This window comes from Aquarana catesbeiana, linkage group LG01, assembly GCF_042186555.1.
Source record: "Aquarana catesbeiana isolate 2022-GZ linkage group LG01, ASM4218655v1, whole genome shotgun sequence".
NCBI lineage: Eukaryota > Metazoa > Chordata > Amphibia > Anura > Ranidae > Aquarana > Aquarana catesbeiana.
This window is the reverse complement of record NC_133324.1, coordinates 521,782,829-521,804,085: the sequence shown is the minus strand read 5'-3', so window position 1 is coordinate 521,804,085 and position 21,257 is coordinate 521,782,829. Positions and strand designations below refer to the sequence as shown.

General features: G+C 40.8%; 1 protein-coding gene across 1 annotated transcript in view; it reads right to left on the bottom strand.

Moving 5' to 3' along the window:
* Nucleotides 1-3,750: 3,750 nt before the first annotated feature.
* The window catches only part of MATK (megakaryocyte-associated tyrosine kinase), a 251,195-nt gene continuing 233,688 nt past the window's right edge, over nt 3,751-21,257 (bottom strand). Inside the window, exons 11-15 of the mRNA XM_073594228.1 lie at nt 8,298-8,382; nt 8,134-8,207; nt 5,475-5,673; nt 5,260-5,346; nt 3,751-5,179 (exon numbers count right to left, since the gene is read on the bottom strand). Coding sequence (XP_073450329.1) covers nt 5,003-5,179; nt 5,260-5,346; nt 5,475-5,673; nt 8,134-8,207; nt 8,298-8,382 — 622 coding nt within the window. The 3' untranslated portion in view covers nt 3,751-5,002. The remainder of the gene's footprint in view (nt 5,180-5,259; nt 5,347-5,474; nt 5,674-8,133; nt 8,208-8,297; nt 8,383-21,257) is intronic.

The window sequence follows — 21,257 nt, the reverse complement described above, 5'->3', positions numbered from 1 at the left end:
CATTCAAGTGCTTATCTAATAGTTTCTTGAAGCTATCGATGCTCCCTGCTGAGACCACCGCCTGTGGAAGGTAATTCCACATCCTTGCCGCTCTTACAGTAAAGAATCCTCTACGTAGTTTAAGGTTAAACCTCTTTTCTTCTAATTTTAATGAGTGGCCGCGAGTCTTGTTAAACTCTCTTCTGCGAAAAAGTTTTATTTCTATTGTAGGGTCACCAGTATGGTATTTGTATTTTGAAATCATATCCCCTCTCAAGCGTCTCTTCTCCAGAGAGAATAAGTTCAGTGCTCGCAACCTTTCTTGCTAGGGTGTCTCAACCAGTTTAGATGGGGCTGAGGTGGGTGAGGGTTCTTTTCAGTTTCCTTCCTCTTCTCTCTCAGCACAATCTCTCTCTCTCCCTCTCTCTCTGGCACCTTCTGGCTGGAGGCAAAGCCCTCCCCAGCACAGGGGTCCTCTCCAGGTCTCTGGATCCTGGGATTCAGCCCTCACATGGCCAAGCTCCTGAGCATTTTTGGGTTAACTCTCCACCCTTCTAAGCTGTCCTTCCTCACAAATTTCTGGAACTTTCTAGAAGCTTCCAGAAGCCAGGGAGATGCTCCTATGGGAGACAGCAATGGACTGTACTTCATACTCTTCATGGTTCTCAACCTGTACAGGGTGAGGACATGGCACCAAGGTGGCAAAGCGGTTGCAGACCAAAGGTTTTAATAAGGAGACATGAAATACATTCAAAATACGCATGTTACAAGGAAGGTCTAATGCGTAAGCCACTGGGTTAATCCTGCGAAGGATACGGAAAGGCCCAATAAACCGAGGTGCGAAATTCAGTGAGGGAACACGAAGTCGGAGGTTGCGAGATGACAGCCAGACCCTGGTAGGAAGGCGCGGGCAGGCGTCTGCGGTCAGCATGGAGTCTGTACCTAACATTAGCATGTCGCAAAGCCTCCTGGACTTGTGCCCAAGTGGAACGAAGACCACGGAAATGCTCCTCTAACGCAGGAATACTCTGCGGAACAAATGAATCAGGTAACTGACAAGCTTCTTAACGCTTACATAAGGAAAAACTATAATGCTCAATTCGGTTACTCTACCCGCAATATGCAGGTACAGGTGTTACTACACCTCTAGTTATAACCTTATACTGTTTAATCGTTGTTCTGCATAATCCTTAATCACATGTACATTATTCATGCAAAAACTAATTTTGTCATTTATTTTCTTGAAAGTTTCATTTAAATTGTATACCTTATGACTTTGTATTCCTTTGTACTTCTTATTAAGTACACAATAAAAACCTATTGCAAAAAAAAAAAAAGTGTAATTAGAGTACACTAATGATGATTTTAGTGTATTTTTCAGTGAAAATTTAGTTTGATAAATATTTGGACAACATTCTCTGGACCTAAAGAAATCAGTAGCACCATCTTTTTATTCTACTGGTCCTATGCTTTCAGAAAATGTATGGTTTAGGAGTATTTGAGAGCCTTGCCATTGAAATTTAAATCAGAGATAGAGGGCTCAAACCATACAATCCAGGTATAAAAAAGCCCAATGTGCCTAATCTTTCACCAGTGAAGAGGAAAATTTCCACAAAAATGCATTTCCAATTACAGTGCCTAGAAAAAGTATTCATACCCCTTGACATTTTCCACATTTTGTCATGTTACAACCAAAAACATATATGTATTTTATTGGGATTTTATGTGATAGACCAACACAAAGTGGCACATATTTGTTAAGTGGCAGGAAAATGATAAATGGTTTTAATTTTTTTACAAATAAATATTTGAAAAGTGTGGCGTGTTTTTGTATTCACCCCCCCTTCAGCCCTCTAATTTGTAGAACCACCTTTCCCTGCAATTACAGCTGCAAGTCTTTTTTGGGTATGTCTCTACCAGCTTTGCACATCTAGGGAGTGACATTTCTACTCATTCTTCTTTGCAAAATAACTCAAGCTCTGTCAGATTGTATGGAGAGCATCTGTTAACAGCAATTTTCAAGTCTTGCCACAGATTCTCAATTGGATTTAGATGTGGACTTTGACTGAGCCATTCTAACACTTGAATATGCTTTGTGATCTAAACAATTGCATTGTAGCTCTGGCTGTATGTTTAGGGCCGTTGTCCTGCTGGAAGGTGAACTTCCGCCCCAGTCTCAAGTCTTTTGCAGACTCTAACAGGTTTTCTTCTAAAATTGCCCTGTATTTGGCTCCATCCATCTTCCCATCAACTCTGACCAGTTTCCCTGTCCTAAGCACATAGGTCCACTGTCCTGGGAGACAGCTTGAATTGGGTGGGGAACCCTGAAACTAGCCTGGAAGCTTGAGAAATGCAAGATACTATTTGGGAAATGACTGTGTAGAAGACTCCTGCGCTGTCAGAGGAATCCTATACTAAGGGAGTACTGCTGCAACACACAAAAACTGCTCCAGAACAGATCAAAAAATAGTAATAAGGGGGTAGTGGCTGCGCTGTAATAGGGGGGAAGGGGGAGGAGTGGGGATCGACAGGGGGGTAGGACTATGCTAAAAAATAATAAAAATCATGTGACTGTAGTGAAATAAGGCAAACTCAACTATGGGTGTATAATCAAATACAATTAGAATATAAAAATGTAAGTACAAACACAATATCTGTATATATATAAAATAAATATATATATACCAGCAAAAATCATATGCAAGGATAGGTGAATCTACTAGGAAAAAGGCATAAATCCAAAGTCTATCGTGATAACATAAGAAATACCTCCAATAACATTGCTAGAACCTTGTCTGTAGCAAAAATATAAAATAATCAACAAATAAATCCACACGTGAAATAATAAATAATGTGAATACAAAGTGAAAAAAGGTGTCCATAAACAGTAGTCCCAGTGATTGGTGTTGGTGTCCCGCCAACACTTGGCGAAAAAAATACCATAAAAATAAAAAATGATAATAGTAAAAAATGACACAAACTGACAGCAGTCCCACCACCAAATTTAACAATCCTGGATGTGAATACGATGTTGAATGAATCAGGGGAAAGGAAGAAACCAGTGTGCTGACAGGTGGGGGCACCTTCGTGTTCCCAGGCCCCTTACCTTACGGCTGTAAGGTATACAGCATATGCCAAAGAAGCTCCACAGGCGGGGGAGTTCAGCAATACCGCAGATAACGTTGATTGATGTTGCCGTGTATCATATATGAAAAAACAAAGAGCGAATGCTACATAGTATGATACCGTTTGGTTTAGAGGCACAGGTGGGAGAGAGGAGAGGGGGGTTTGCACTCATTTTTAGTCAATGAGCGCACGCCTCAACCCATGAACGCCGAGCTCGTATAGTCCCAAGTTCTGGATCATCTGAGGGACTCTCCCCGCTTTCAAATCCACCACCCGTTATGCAGAGTTGTTTAGTGCGGTATATAAAAAACAGAAACCGCACATAGCATAATCCCGTCTAACACATACTTTATTAAAATATCTCTAAAACTCGTACACTTACATTTAAAAACAGCTGGAGGGTAAAACATCCACGAGCGCCGAGCTCGTCACGTCCAGCTAGTGTGTGGCAGCGTCCCAAACATCTTGCAAATTAAGGAATTTTAGGTAAAAATTTGATGTCGATGTTGGAGACTGGTGGACAGTTATACAAAATGCTCCAAGAGGTACGCAAAAGGAGGCGATGCCAGCTTTTGATAACAATTTTTCACAGTACACTAGGACAAATATTGAGACTTTTGTTAAATAAATGATTGAAAAGGCAAATTTTGTTTACATCTCTCTTTTATCTGTAGTCACTGTTTGAATAATGATCTAGTTTATCTTGATGACCATAATTTTTAGTAAATAATCTCCATGGCTAAAAAAAAATTACAATATGCATACATATATAACACTGTATACATTTCACTGATGTGTATTTTTTTAAATACGGTAGCACTTAAAATATAGAAACGAAATAAAAATTAAGTCGGAATGCATTCAGTAATATATATCGTAATAGTAATTCACTAGTGTACAAACAAATGGAGAAGAGTATAAACGCTGGAAGAAATCATCACTTTATAGAGAATGAATAATGGCTTCATATGTATTTTGTATGTGTAAGGCATGTAACACATATTACAACTCAGTGAATTGGGCATTTACTATATTTTACCTGAAATGTGTTTAAAGTAAATACAAACATGTTCAACATTTTAAAATCTGCAGCTCTTATTAAAATTATACCTAGTGCTGCTGCCATAAAGATCCTTGTTCAGGCACTTACGGATATAGGGAATGCTCTGTTTCTTGTCTCCCAGCTGTGGACCTGTGTTGTCACCTTGTCACACAAGCTTCCCATAGAATCTATATGTGTCACATTTCACTGGCATTGTCCACTGTTGTCACCACCAGAAAACTATCTTTGAGGAATGCCATGCAGCCCTTGCTGGTGCACATGCATGCAGACAGGAAGTGGCTGGAGGCTGGGGATCAACTAGAAGGAAATAGTAAATAAAAGTAATCTGGTTACATTTACTTGCCAACTCCCATAAGCATTTTCTTGAATTGTTACATTGTATCTCTTGTTACAAAGGCGTATGTATTTCCTATGCTTCTCAGCTTCATCTAGTGACCATATTTAAAGAACATTCGTTCAGAAGAGAAGTAGCCTAAAGAACATTCAGTTTTGCCCAATTAACACGGAACAAATGTGGTAGATTGGCTATGCAGATTTTTTATTACCAAAAGAGACCTCAAAGTGTAGGCATGTGTTTAATGTATGATGAATTTACATATGAGCCTTGCACAAAATGAATAACCTTCTAGAAGCAGTAAAGAACTTCAGGCATTCATATCTTAAAATAATGTGCTGCTCTGACTTTACGTTTTGAGCCATAAAATCATAATTGCATACAGTACCATTGGATGACTGAAATAGCAGATGTTGACTGGTAATTATTTAAATAAATGGTTGTTGAATTCCTCAGTTGTTTGTGGATGATAGATATTTATTATATGTTTATGAGTACTTTTATTGATCCCCAGCTATTAGCTTCTCCAGCTTCTCTTTCAGCTTTTTGAAAGATGGACGTTTTCCTGGATCATCCTCCCAGCAGCTCCTCATTAGGCTGTAAATTATTTGTGGACAATTTGCAGGGGCCTCTAAACGGTAACCATTGCAAACCTTTTCATAAACTTCTTTTACGGTCTGTAAAAGAAAACATAAAAGGCTGAAGGTTCACTTTTTTTATACCTAAACATTGTAAAAAACAGTAAAAGCATAATTACCAATCTAGGGTATGGTCCTCGCCCATAAGAATAAACTTCCCACAATAAGATCCCATAACTCCACACATCAGACCTAGATGAGAATTTCTAAAAGTTGAAATTGAAAAGTTAATGTAAAAGTCATTTAATTTTAGTTAAATTCCAATAGATTGATTAAATTGACAAAAAGGGCAGAATAAGAAATACAGAGGGCTGAAACAGAAATTACTCCTCACATTATGCAGCAGTGCTTCTGGAGCAGTCCACTTGATAGGAAGACGATTGCTTTGGTCTGTTTTCAGTAACTTAGATTGAGAAAGCCCAAAGTCACTGACTTTTGCCATCCCCTGCTCTGATATCAAAATGTTCCGTGCAGCCAAATCACGATGTACAAGACGCTTTTCTTCCAAATATTCCATACCTTCAGCCACATCCCTAAGTTTTTTTAAAAAACAGCAAGATATTAAATAGGTAAGTAAACATTTTTAATGCATTAACACTAGTATCCGTAAGTATATGCCCACCAAATATAAGCAATTAATAACTTGGCATGAAATAGACAAAGAATAACCACTGAAGTAGGTTTTCTACTCTACTAAAGTAATAACTTCTGTTCAGTGGGGTAATGAAGTCCTAGTAAGTTCTATAAAGACACTTATTACATATGGACTAACCTCTGAGCATTTCTAGAAATTAAACCCTCTCAGCATGGCTAGTTAGTGTGAGAGAAATTTAAAACCTCCAAATTTTGTATATATACTGTATATGTACATACTGTAGCTCACAACCATTTGGTATATTTTGCCCTGTACTAACTCTTTGCACAAAGCACTAAACCCTCTCTTACGTACACACATTCCTTCTTTATTTCCTGGAAATCTTGTATAACTGCTTCCTTTTTACATAAGCATGTTTATAAAACCGAAATGTGCCATATTAAACTTTGGAACAGCTTTGGAAACAGGTCCAGTGTGTATGACTCTTCAATCGCTGCAGCACTACAGATCGTAGCAATTAGGAGCCACTAAAAAAAATGTTATTAATAACTAGAAAAGCTACAATTTCGGGGGAAATTGTGTGAAGTGTTCTTGCCTCTACAACTGGAGTGGGCGGAGTAACTGGGTGGAGTGGCTGGAGTAACTGTGAAAAGTGTTAAAAAGCTTAATATTTTAAAAAGTATAAATAGTAGTAAAAAAGTTGAAGAAGTCCCACCATTAGCTGAAAGAGCTGAACATTTTTTATTTTTGTCAAAAATGATTTTTTTTTTTAAGGATTTTTTTTAATGATTTTTTTTTCAAAAATGATTTTTTTTAAATGATTTTTTTTCTAAAATTATTTCTTTTTCAAAAATGATTTTTTTTTTTTATAAAAATGATTTTTTCTTTAATGATTTTTTTTTTCAAAAATGATTTTTTTTTAAAAAAAAAAAGATTTTTTAAAAAAAAAAAAGATTTTTTTTAAATCTTTTTTTTTCAAAAATGATTTTTTTTTCAAAAACGATTTCTTCTTTAATGATTTTTTTTAAAAAAATGATTTTTTTTCTTTAATGATTTTTTCTTTAATGATTTTTTTTTTCAAAAATGATTTTTTTTTTAAAAAAATGATTTTTTTTTTAAAAAATGATTTTTTTTTCAAAAATTATTTTTTTTTTCCAAAAATGTATTTCTTTTTCCAAAATAATTAGTTTTTTTATTTATTTGTTTTTTTCATGGGGTGGTCATAATGTTTTGGCTGATCATGGGGTGGTCATAATGTTTTGGCTGACAATGAGGTGGTCATAAATTATTTGGCTGATCATGGGATGGTCATAATGTTTTGGCTGATCATGGGGTGGTCATAATGTTTGAGCTGATCATGGGGTTGTCACCTCCCACTCACCTCCCACTCTAGTTTTGAACATTTCGCCATTCATTCCTATGGGACCAATTTTGCAGCAAAAACGACGATATTTTGTGAACCATTCGGCGAAACGTTCCACAAAGTAATAGCACACCAATTAAATGACATTGAACATTTCACCATTCATTCCTATGGGACCAATTTTGCTGCAAAAACAACGATATTTCGTGAACCATTCGGCGAAACGTTCCACAAAGTAATATCACACCAATCAGGAACAATCCGCACGTTTCGGTATATTACTGTCTATGTAGTGTAAAAACTGTGGGAGGAGTTAGGGTGGTAAATTTGACTATAATAAGAATAATAATATATATGTGAGATAACAGTAAGTGGTCTTGCTATGCAAGAACACTTAATTATGCACGCTGTTAAGTGAATACAACCAAAAACCCCTATTTGTGGATCGCTCACACCTACCACACTCTCATATGCATGTGAATAAACTAACTATATAAATCAGTTGGTGCTGTGCTCCACACTATACTTACTTTCCAATAGTGTTATTATATGATCAAGTATAAATCAAATGTGAATGCTGTTTAAACATATGCATGCATACACATAAATAAACCAAATAATAACACAAATAGTGACTTCTCATGTTTAATGTAAATTAATGTCCTTAGTGTCACTTTCCACAGTGACACAAATTTAACGGTCCATAGTGAAATAAATTGATCACCAATTGATTTATATAATTAAGAACCACTAATCAATTATTTTACAGAATTTTGCTGTGAATAACTAAATTCCACGACATCAACCAACAGGCATTGACAATATAAAACCATTTGCTATCCCAGCAAGCTAAAGAAAAAACAACTCTGCAATAAAAGGAACCTAATTTAAATAACAATCAGTTGCACACTGGACCTCTTAAATCTTTTTTTCTCTGTCTATAATACAAATTGGTCAAACGCAAATTTATATACAGTATGCATTTTTACATATACTTAATATGCCAAATAAATTGTAAATGTATCAGCAACTCACAAACTAAAAAAGGTAAGCTGCTTTTGTGGCACCAAAACACGACCTCTTGATTGAAGATAATGTACAAGGTTTCCCTTAAAGGAAAAACAAGTTAATAAAGACTGTGACTTGACAATGGGACGTGGTTCTTCAACTGGTAATGGGATGGTGTATAATTTACTTACCTTACTCATATATTCCATCACAATGTATAGTCCATTGTGGAGGACAACTCCCAGCAGATTTACAAGGTTCTTATGTTTAAGTTTCCTTAAGAGACAATGATTTTACTATTACAATATTGTTCTTTAAATGATTCATTTTGGAGATGATTCTAGAGTTTATCCATCACCTCAAACAACTTTTTTCCAGGTTTCATAAGTGAACACCTTTACTGATAATCTTAAGCTAACAGTATATGAATTCAAAATTGGGGTTATTTCAAACCTTTGTGACCAGATAAAAATATGCATTTTAATTTGTGTAGAGTAAAGTGCAAGTAACTTTTTATTTGATTGTGTATTAACTAAAAAAAAAAACAATTTTTCAGGGACAGATTTAACATGTGTAAAGTCAAGTGCAAGTAACGTTTTAATTGCTTGTGTATTAACTAAAACATAACTCTATTTTTCAAGATCATATATCTATTGCCTTTGGAAGCATTATTTTAAAAGTTCCACTTTATGCAAATACTGAGAAAACTCCAAAATTCTGCACACAATAATTGTTGCTATACAGTATATATTGTATTGATTATAGGGATCACAAACATTTATGTGCTATTTCCATTTTGTGTACTATTTGGCCTTAAAATAGGCATAAACATTTTTATACCCTTAGAAATGGCTCTACATTACAAAAACAACAAACATTCAGTTACAATAGCAGAAAACCAAATGCATTCACTTATGACTGTATAGTGTACAATTTTTCTATAAATGTGACTTACTTTTGAATTGTTTAATTATACAAATTTAGTCTACCTCATCATAAACCACCTTTGTCATGTGCAAAATGACCTTATAGTATGCATTGTTCATTGCTAGTATATCTCAAAAGTGATGGTGTACATATTGGTATTTATGGACTTTTTATATAGCAGGCTCTCTTATCCAACCTTTATTTAAAGAAGCCCTAAAGTGAAGAAAACAGGAAACAACCCTAACCATGTCTATAAATGTACAACCCAATTTCCAAAAAAGTTGGAACGCTGTGTAAAATCCACAAAAAGCATGGTGCAATGATTTGCAAATCTCATAAACCCATATTTTATTCATAATAGGAAAGAGAAAACATATCAAATGTTTAAACTGGGGAAAATGGTAATACTGGAGCAGCTGTGTATAGTAACCAATCAGTTTCTAGCTTCAGCTTGTTAAGTCAAGCTTTGAAAATGAGAGCTAGAAGCTGATTGGCTGCCATGCACAACTGATCCAGATTCTGGCTCCTAATAAATTAATCTCAATGTGTTTTTATTGCAGCAGTATTCCTGTGAGAGGGATAGCTATACTTGTTATATTTATAGTGACTTATACACATGTTGTGACTCTATGAATTATTTAGCACACAGTGTCTTAATGGCATCTCATTATATAAATCATTTTATGTAATTATACAAAGCAGAATGCAGGACAACACCCTTAGATGGAGACAGGGGCGGACTGACCATTGAGCGACTCGGACACTGCCCGAGGGCCCTGGGCCACTAGGGGGCCCCATCAGGGTTGCCAGCCTCAGTAAAAAGAGGGACAGTATGTATAAATCTGTGTTTTTTTTACATCTGTCTGAGTATACTGTGTGTACATGTATGTGTATACTGTGTGATTGTATACTGTGTGATTGTATACTGTGTGTGTGTATACTGTGTGGCCCCATAATCTCTGATTGCCTGGGGGCCCCATAATCTCCTATTACCCAGAGCCCCATGAGTTATCAGTCCGCCCCTGGATGGAGACCATAAGCCTTTATGTATGTCAAAAACTTTTGTGGAGAGATCATTTTGTGGAAATAGATGTGTGATAGATATCATGTTCAAACTGTGCTGATTAATTTAAAGGATAAATTATATTATTTGAACTGTGATAGATACCATGCCTTACAGTGCATACACCTCCCTTAGTGGTATAGTATCTGAACAGATCAATATCTGATCCGATCAGATCTATACTAGCGTCCCCAGCAGTTTAGGGTTCCCAAAAATGCAGTGTTAGCGGGATCAGCCCAGATACCTGCTAGCACCTGCATTTTGCCCCTCCGGCCAGCCCAGCCCACCCAAGTGTAGTATCGATCGATCACTGTCACTTACAAAACACTAAACACGCATAACTGCAGCGTTCGCAGAGTCAGGCCTGATCCCTGCGATCGCTAACAGTTTTTTGGTAGCGTTTTGATACAGTCGCTAACAGTCAGGAGCTTTTTTGCCTGTGAGTCTCACTAGTGTACCACTAAATTTAGAGCCCAAAATGGCAAATCGACGGTACACTAGTGAAAAGGCCTACACGTTTCTGAGCATGACAGATAGTGAAGAGGAAGTCACTCATCTGTCAGATTCAGGCTCAGAATACGAACCTGTAGATGGAGTTGTGGTCCCTGCCAAGGTCAGGCGTACCAGACCCCAATCTTCTTCTTCTGCTGTTGAGGTGCAAGAAGCACAGGGCTCTCGTATGGAGCAGAGCAGTACTAGCGCCGCTATTCCTTCTGGTGAACTGACAAGCACCAACGGCCTAGTACACCCTGGTCTTACATCCAGCACTGCAGTAACACTTGGTGACGTGGCGAGTCCCATAAGTGCAGTTCAAGCTGGCGAGGTGGCAATCACAAGTAGTGTCCCGCTGCCACCAAGAAGATGAACACAGGCCCGTCGTGCCCATAGTGCCCTTCCTGCTGCATTCGCCAATCCTAATTGGGAACCCACCACTTCTGCAGCACCCGTACTTCCCCCATTCACTGGCCAACCCGGCATTCATGTGGAAACAGTTGATTTTACCTCACTTGATTTTTATTCGCTGTTTTTCACCGAAGGTCTCTATAGATCTATTGCGGACCAAAGCAATTTGTACGCTGGTCAACACATCGCCACTATTCCCCAGTCCTCCCTTGCCAGAGATTGGAAACCAATTACAGTTTCCGAATTTAAGATGTTTCTGGGCCTTTCCCTCCTCATGGGCATAACCAAAAAGAGTGAGTTGCGGTCATATTGGTCCACTGACCCAATTCACCATATGCCCTTGTTCTCTGCCTCCATGACCAGGGCACGATACAAGCAGATTTTGCGGTTCATGCACTTCAACAACAATGAACTCTGTCATCCTCATGGAGACCCTGGATACGATCGGCTCTACAAAATTCGGCCCCTCGTAAACCACTTCAACCAATGTTTTGCAGACTTGTTTACTCCCCATCAAGTAGTCTGCGTTGATGAGTCCCTGATTACGTTTTCTGGCCGCTTGTCATTCAAACAGTACCTTCCCAGCAAGCGTGCCAGATACGGGGGCCAAGATGTATAAGCTCTGTGACAGGGCCACAGGCTATACATGTAGTTTTATGGTTTACGAGGGAAGAGATAGTCACGTAGAGCCAACAAACTGCCCTGACTACATAGGAAGCACTGGCAAGATTGTGTGGGACTTGGTGTCACTCTTATTCGGAAAGGGGTACCATTTGTACACGGACAATTATTACACGAGCGTGCCACTTTTTAGTCATCTTTTTGATCATCAGATTGGAGCATATGGCACCGTGCGATCTAATCGCCGGGGCTTTCCCCAGCGGCTTGTAGATTCCCGTCTTAGGCTGGGGGAGAGAGCCTGCTTGCAGTGTAATAACTTGCTCCCCTGATGAAGTCACGTGATGACGTAACGCGTAGGGAGTGGCCGGAGGTTGAAGGATACCGGAAGTGATGTGAGAGCAGCGTCCAGACGCCTTAGCAGCTGATTTATGCTTATTTTTTGTTTATTGTAAGAGTCCAGTTTATATCTTTGAAATAAAAACGTTACACTTATAACATACTACACTATTGGAGCTTTCTCTCTCTCCCACCTTTATCTATTCCCCCCCCCCCTCCTTTTGCGGAGGATATGAGGTTTTATGAAGAACGTGGATGTGGAGGTTATATTTAGGTGATCTACTTGGTGGAGCAGAGGACCCCCTGGTGGTGGATATCAATATAGCGGAATAAATTCCTGTATATGGGTTTATGCTGGTACTTCAGGTGATTGAGGTCTTACATATAGTGGAACGGAGGACCCCCTCGTTACTATTCATTACTACATGCTGTTATATCAAGATATGAAGGTGAGGGTTCTGTGAGCTCACTTTTGGATCTAAACTTCTCCCTGTCCACTGAGTTTTTTATTGGAACTGCTTGTGCACGATTTCCTTCTTTTGGACATTTTTTAGATGACTTAATTAAGAGACTATTATCAACCTGAATCTTATACCCTGGGATTGATTTACCAATGTATGGACTGATCACTTTTTACACTTGCACTGTTTTTTAATTATCCAATTAGATTTACACAATGTTTATTTATTTTATTTAGTAAAAAATTTCTTCTTTATTTTTCTGCTGAAGCGCGGGATGTTTTCGTTCCTACCTCCCTTTATGCAGATGCGACTGTCCAAATTACTACGGCGACTGGTGTTGTGGAGAAATCCCTCTGTGTCCACGAATATAACCAAAATATGGGAGGGGTGGACCTCAACGACCAGTTGTTGGCGCCGTACCTAGTTGCCCGTAAGGCCAGACGCTGGTATAAAAAAAGTGTCTGTATACTTGTTTCAATTGGCTTTGCTGATTGCTCATGTGCTATACAGAGCTTCAGAATGGACTGGATCCTTCCTTAAATTCCAGGAAGAGATCGTCAGAGCCCTTCTGTTTCCAGACGGTGCTCCACCTCACCTTCCCCAACCAAATGCAGTAAGCCGGCTGCATGAGAGGCATTTTCCTTATGTCCTCCCGAGTACCCCTACCCAACGAGCCCCCCAAAGAAAATGTTGTGTCTGTAGAAAGCACGGATATAGGCGTGACACCCGCTATTATTGTCCCTCCTTTCCCAACAATCCCGGTCTTTGCATTGGTGAGTGTTTTGAGCGCTACCATACACTAGTTGAGTTTTAGCGTAGGGTACAGCATTGCACAGACTAGGTACACTTTCACAGGGTCTCCCAAGATGCCATCGCATTTTGAGAGACCCGAACCTGAAACCGGTTACAGTTACAAAAGTTACAGTTATAAAAAAAAGTAAAAAAAAATACACAAAAAAAATACACAAAAAAAATATAAAATAAAAAAACTAAAAATAGTTGTCCTTTTATTGTTCTCTCTCTCTCTATTCTCTCTCTATTGTACTACTCTTTTTTACTGTATTCTATTCTGCAATGTTTTATTGTTATTATGTTTTATCATGTTTGCTTTTCAGGTATGTAATTTTTTTATACTTTACTGTTTACTGTGTTTTATTGTTAACCATTTTTTTGTTTTCAGGTACGCCATTCAGCTGCAGCGCGGATTTATTTATCTTGACAGCAACAGCGTTTGCTCCCACGATACATAAAGCCGTGACCCCAGCACTGTCAGAGGTGATTTCACCACCACAGTTAAAAAAAAGAGCATATATGCTGAAGCATGAAGGGAGCAGGGGCGGAGGAGCGATTTGCTCCTACCTTTTGCGGGTGGTTGCCCCCATGCTTTGGCATATATATATTTTAGGCACAGGTTGCGTTAAAAAATGTTTTATTTTTTACTATGTTTTTTTTTGTATTTGCTTTGCAGGTATGGTAAGTCCAACTGTTATACTGTAATGTTACTTTGTTTTATTGTTAACCATCATTTGCTTAGCAGGTACGCCATTGAGTTGCAGCGGGGATTTATTTATCTTGGCAGCAACAGCGTTTGCTCCCACGATACATAAAGCTGTGACTCCAGCGCTGTCGGAGGTGATTTCACCACCACAGTTAAAAAAAAGAGCATATATGCCAAAGCATGGGGGCAGCAGGGGTGGAGGAGCGACTTGCTCCTAACTTTTGGGGCGGATGCTCCCATGCTTCGGCATATATAAATGGTGCATGTATGCCCATCATTAGAAGTGGGTGGATGAAGGGAGGTATTCTTATGGTGGGCATACCCACCGATCAATCTCTTTTTTTCATGCAGCCCACAGGCTGCATGAAAAAAAGATTACAATATATGCCCAACAAGGACCAGCAACATACTGGTATGTTGCTGGACTTTGAGTGGTTATACCAGAATGATGCCTGCAGGTTTAGGTATCATCTTGGTATCATTCTTTTCAGCCAGCAGTCAGCTTTCATGTAAAAGCAATCCTAGTGGCTAATTAGCCTCTAGACTGCTTTTACAAGCAGTGAGAGGGAATGCCCCCCACCGTCTTCCATGGTTTTCTCTGGCTCCCCTGTCTCAACAGGGAACCCAAGAATGCAGCCGGTGATACAGCCAGCTGACCATATAGCTGATCAGAGACCAGAATAGCTCCAATCATCTCTATGGCCTAAGAAACCGGAAGCTACGAGCATTTCATGACTTTGATTTCCCTGGATGTAAACAGTGCCACTGGGAAATTGGGAAAGCATTTTATCACACTGATCTTGGTGTGGTCAGATGCTTTGAGGGCAGAGGAGAGATCTAGGGTCTAATAGACACCATTTTTTTCAAAAAAGAGTACCTGTCACTACCTATTGCTATCATAGGGGATATTTACATTCCCTGAGATAACAATAAAAATGATTAAAAAAAAATAATGAAAGGAACAGTTTAAAAATAAGATAAAAAAGCAAAAAATAAATGATTAAAAAAAAAAAAAGCACCCTTGTTCTCCCCTGCTCTCGCGCAAAGGCGAACGCAAGCGTCGGTCTGGCATCAAATGTAAACAGCAATTGCACCATGCATGTGAGGTATCACCGCGAAGGTCAGATCAAGGGAAGTAATTTTAGCAGTAGACCTCCTCTGTAAAACCCATAAAGGTTTTTAAAGGCTTTTAAAAATGTATGTAGTTTGTCGCCACTGCACATTTGTGTGCAATTTTAAAGCATGTCGTGTTTGGTATCCATGTACTCGGCCTAAGATCATCTTTTTTATTCCATCAAACATTTGGGCAATATAGTGTGTTTTAGTACATTAAAATGAAAAAAAAAGTGTGTTTTTTCCCAAAAGAATGAGTTTGAAAAATGGCTGCGCAAATACTGTGTGAAAAAAAAGAAAAACACCCACCATTTTAATCTGTAGGGCCTTTGCTTTAAAAAATATATATAATGTTTGGGGGTTCAAAGTAATTTTCTTACAAAAAAAATATTTTTTTATGTAAACAAAAAGTGTCAGAAAGGGCTTTGTCTTCAAGTGGTTAGAAGAGTGGGTGATGTGTGACATAAGCTTCTAAATGTTGTGCATAAAATGCCAGGACAGTTCAACACCCCCCCCCCCCCCAAATGGCCCCATTTTGGAAAGTAGACACCCCAAGCTATTTGCTGAGAGGCATATCCATGGAATATATTATATTGTGACACAAGTTGCGGGAAAAAGACAATTTTTTTTTTTTTGCACAAAGTTGTCACTAAATGATATATTGCTCAAACATGCCATGGGCATATGTGAAATTACACCCCAAAACACATTCTGTTGCTTCTCCTGAGTACAGGGATACCACATGTGTGAGACTTTTTGGGAGTCTAGCCGCATACGGGACCACGAAAACCAAGCACCACCTTCAGGGTTTCTAAGGGTGTAAATTTTTGATTTCACTCCTCACTGCCTATCACAGTTTCAGAGGCAAATGGAATGCCCAGATGGCACAACCCCCCCCCCCCCCAAATGACCCCATTTTGGAAAGTAGACATCCACAAGCTATTTGCTGAGAGGTATGGTGAGTATTTTGCAGACCTCGCTTTTTGTCACGTTTTTCTTATCTTTCTTCATTTTCAAAAACAAATGAGAGCTGCCTCTCAGCAAATAGCTTGGGGTGTCTACTTTCCAAAATGGGGTCATTTGGGGGGTTTTGTGCCATCTTAGCATTTTATGGCCTTCAAAACTATGATAGGTAGTGAGTGAAATCAAAAATTTACGCCCTTAGAAATCCTGAAGACCGTGATTGGTTTTCGGGTGCCCCGTACGCGGCTAGGCTCCAAAAAAGTCCCACACATGTGGTATCCCCGTACTCAGGAGAAGCAGCAAAATGTATTTTGGGGTGCAATTCCGCATATAACCATGGCATGTGTGAGCAATATATCATTTAGTGACAACTTTTTGTAAAATATATATTTTTTTTGTCATTATTCAATCACTTGGGGAAAAAAAAATTAAATATTCAATGGGCTCAACATGCCTCTCAGCAATTTCCTTGGGGTGTTTGTAGACGCTATAACTTTTGCACAAACCAATAAATATACACTTATTGACTTTTTTTTTACCAAAGACATGTGGCTGAATACATTTTGGCCTAAATGTATGGCTAAAATTGAGTTTATTGGATTTTTTTATACCAAAAAGTAGAAAATATCATTTTTTTTCAAAATTTTCAGTCTTTTTCCGTTTATACCCAGTGACCCCACCCCCTCTGACACACGGTCACTTCCCTATGGCTTCCCCCGTGATGTCAGAGGGGGCGGGGTCACCTGGTTACATTAGGTCACCCGGGTACTTGTACCCCATTACCAATTCACACAGGGGGGGCCAGGATCTGGGGGTACTATGTACTATAGACATCCCCCAGGTACGAAATTTAAAGGAATATTTCACTTTTATTGTTTCACTTTAAGCATTATTAAAATCACTGCTCCCGAAAAAATGGCCGTTTTTTAAAATTTTTTTTGCATTGATACATGTCCCCTGGGGCAGGACCCGGGTCCCCAAACACTTCTTATGACAATAACTTGCATATAAGCCTTTAAAATTAGCACTTTTGATTATTCATGTTCGTGTCCCATAGACTTTAACGGTGTTCGAATTAATTTTTTGCCTGTTCGCAGCGAACCGAACCGGGGGGTGTTCGGCTCATACCTACTGATACATCATTATAAGAGTAAAATATTGACAGTATGGCGTCTTTGGATCCTCTAGTGGCTGACTAACTCTAGTGACTACTAAAGTGACAACAGTGGCGGAACTACTGCCATAGCGACCCACACGGGCGCTATGGGGCCCCGCAGCCGAGTAGGGCCCCCGTGAGTCGGCATGCAAGTGAGCGGGCGTCAGGTGAGCCACCGAGCTGCCTGTCCGTTCGGCGCTCGTACAGTCACACTGACTGTGCGAGCGGACGCAGCTGGGCGGCTTGGCGGGCAGGTGAGGGAACGTACGGGACGCTGCCAGCTGGGAGGCTCGGTGGGTGGATTGGCCAATCAGCGGGTGGTGGAGCAGAGAGATGACATCATCTCTGACTGCCCGGGCCCGCCTTGCATCCCGACAGTTCCGCCCTCACTCACTGTGCAGGCAGCAGAGAGATCACATCATCTCTCTGCTGCATGACTCAGACTGGGAAACAGTAAGTGTCAATCCACATTCCCCACCTTAGCAGGAAAGTGACAATCTGCAACTTGTGGCAAGTGAAGTGACAATCTGCAACTTGTGGCAAATGGACAATCCGCAACTTGTGGCAGGTGACGTGGCAAGTGGGCAATTTGCAACGTATGGCAGGTGACGTGGCAAGTGATGATCCGTAACTTGTGGCAAGTGGACAATCCGCAATGTGTGGAAGGTGACGTGGCAAGTGGACAATCCGCAATGTGTGGCAGGTGACGTGGCAAGTGGATAATTTGCAACATGTGGCAGGTGATGTGGCAAGTGGGCAATTTGCAACGTGTGGTAGGTGATGTGGCAAGTGACAATCCGCAACTTGTGGCAAGTGGACAATCCGCAGGTGACGTGGCAAGTGGACAATCCGCAATGTGTGGCAGGTGATGTGGCAAGTGGACAATTTGCAACGTGTGGCAGGTGACGTGGCAAGTGACAATCCGCAACTTGTGGCAAGTGATGTGGCAAGTGGACAATCCATAATGTGTGGCAGGCGACGTGACAAGTGGACAAGCCACAACGTGTGGCAGGTGACATGGCAAGTGGACAATTTGCAACGTGTGGCAGGTGACGTGGCAAGTGACAATCCGCAACTTGTGGCAAGTGACGTGGCAAGTGGATAATCCACAATGTATGGCAGGTGACGTGGCAAGTGGACAATTTGCCACATGTGGCAGGTGATGTGGCAAGTAGACAATCCGCAATGTGTGGCAGGTGACGTGGCAAGTGGACAATCTGCAACTTGTGGCAGGTGACGTTGGCAAGTGACACGCTGAGGGCTCCCACTGATTCTGCATTATGGTGAGTTGAACTATTTCATTTTATATAACAATGTAATAATAGAAATAATGTATTTCAATCATCCTGGCACCATACCAACCAGGTGCAGTGATGATTGAAGCGCCAACATTCATTGTTAATTTTTTTTGTTGGGGGGGGGGCATACAACTTTTGCTATGGGGCCCTGTGATTTCTAGTTACGCCCCTGAGTGACAACTAAAAACAGATTTGTAATACCATGTGAAACTGTATGGATACAGGAGTACAAACCATTTTTGTCAGCTATGGTGCAATTTATACCATCAATATAACTGTTGAATTGTACAGACACAAAAGCTCAGTCAGGTATATTGCAAATGCTCATACTTTTTCATTGCCAAAGTAAAGTGCGAGCTTGAGAATCTGGCTAACATTTCCAGGCTTGCAATAAAACCCATTCAGGATTGCACATATCTGGAAGGTACTTTGGGTGGATTGTTTCCATTCTGGAATATAACTGTTTAAGGTACTAAGGGGTATCCAAATATTTCTCCTCAATGAGCGATTGTGTTTGAATTTTTCTGTGATATCTGTTAGGGACTTGGAACTATCTTTTTGGGGGATTACCCCACTGGGGGTTCTACCTGAGGTTTTACATATGTAGTCTCACATTATGTAAATCTATGATGTTTCCGACTGTTATATATATTTATGTTAGTCTCCACTCTCCAAGAACATGGTACATTGGATGGTCCTAATATTTTATCTGAACCATGATATTTTAAATGCGTTTGTAATTAGCAACTTCTTTTAAATGGGAACAGCTTTTATTGTTAGCCTTTTTTTGTATGAGGATTTATAAAATGTATTGTAGGATTTTTGTGATATGTCTCTTTCCATGGACTCTGAACCAATGAGGAAGTTTAGTGGCCTATTCTTTGTAATCAACAGATAATCAGCCTGACACCGGAAATTAAGCAATAAGCAGAGATACTGTAGGATTACAAGTTAATGTATTTATAACAGCTAGGCCTAATTTAAGGAAGCATATTGTGACTGTACGCAAATTATCGGAATCTAGCAAATGGCCATTTAGAATTTTAGCGTGATGCTCTGCCTAATTGCATTAAAACATTAATAATAAAGTGAAAATTTAGCCCAAAATATAAACACTTTTCTGTAAAATACTAAACAGAAACTCTTTTAAATACTGCTGGAAGCTTTTTATTGTAATGTTCAAATGAAAGTATCTCTAAATGTTGAACATAAAAATGAAAAACACGGGGGGGGGGGGGGGCGTGGCCTGGACATGGCTGAGTGAAGACGCTTTCTTCTTGAGCTCCCGGCCTCGTCCAGAAAACCCGGCATACAATACACTGCCTGAGGCATGCAATCGGCCAAAAGACATAGGACAAGAGCATCTCCCTGGGGGACACCCGTTAGCAAAAGTCCCGGTGAGATTCGCCGCTATTTCCTGCAACTAACGGGGCTCTTACCCCGGGACCACAGTTACGGCTCCACGAGGCTCCCCACGAGGTGAGAGACAGAAGGCCCCAAGACAGTCTGAAGCCTGCTCCTCTCCGAGCTCCCAGACTGCACAAGAACACCCTGCTGACACTTACAAGGGCTCTCATCAAACCACGATGGCGTCCCCACAACCACCGGACCTGGTTCTGTTTGACCAAGATATTAGAAGCTTACTCCAGGCTCTCCCCACCAGATCAGACATTGAGGCACTTATCCTCAAGCTGGAAGAAACACACCGTCGTGACATACAAGAAGTCAGAGGGGAGGTCTCGACTCTGTCGGAGCGGGTGTCTTCTGGGGAGACTTCGGTCACTTTACTGACGGACCGGGTAACAGCACTGGAGCAGGCCAGAGACCAACAGAGGGATGCCGCCATTGCCCTGCAGCTGCACCTAGAAGACGTGGAAGACCGCAGCCGCCGGAACAACTTGCGGCTGCGGGGGATTCCAGAGATAACTCCACAGGAGAACCTAGGGGAGACGGTACCGGAGATCTTCCGCACGGTGCTAGAGCCTAACCTGGAGATCGAACTAGACAGGGTCCACAGAGCTCTGGGCCCCAAATCTGAAGACCCGACCAGACCGCGTGACATAGTCTGCAGGCTACATCGTTACACCCAAAAAGAGAATATCCTCCGGCGCGCTTGGGAACACGGCGATGTGGAACTGGAAGGCACACGAACGAAGATCCTACCTGACTTATCCAGAGCAACCCTGAAACGAAGAGCCCTCCTACGCACACTATTAGACCTGGCGAAACAGAAGGGGCTCACGTACAGGTGGGGTTACCCTCTCTCGGTGCTGTTCCGCGGAGCGACGGGCTCCTTCTCTCTCCAGCGCCCATGTGACCTCCCGGCTCTCTTCCGCTTTATGGAAGCGGAGCCAATCCAAGTACCAGATTGGCTTCAGTTTCTCCCTCGTCCATCCGGCAGATCGGGCCTTCTGAGGCCGCGTGAACCTCTGCCACCACGACTGCAAAGGAACAGGCGCAGGAGCCGGTCGGCCTCGGGAGGAGAGCCACGTGAGTAGGCCTTTGGCCGCCCATCTCTGTTCAGACACAATCCCTTGCTGTTTTGCGGGCAGCCCCCCATATTTCTACAGACAGACTATGTCCCCTGAATACTAAGCCCATCGCCATAGAGATCTGATCAGTTAACTGATGGTTCCCTGGACGCGGAACTACCCACATACCCTGTGTGTCAGTCACACTGGCCCCAGAAACGTCCGGCACCAATTTCCCCATATCTGCCCCCCGCTGGGTGTTTATAATCGGGCTGAGGGAACTCTTACTCTGCTCTCCGAGGGCCTCCACCCGGTCCGGAGTACTATAAGACTGACAACAT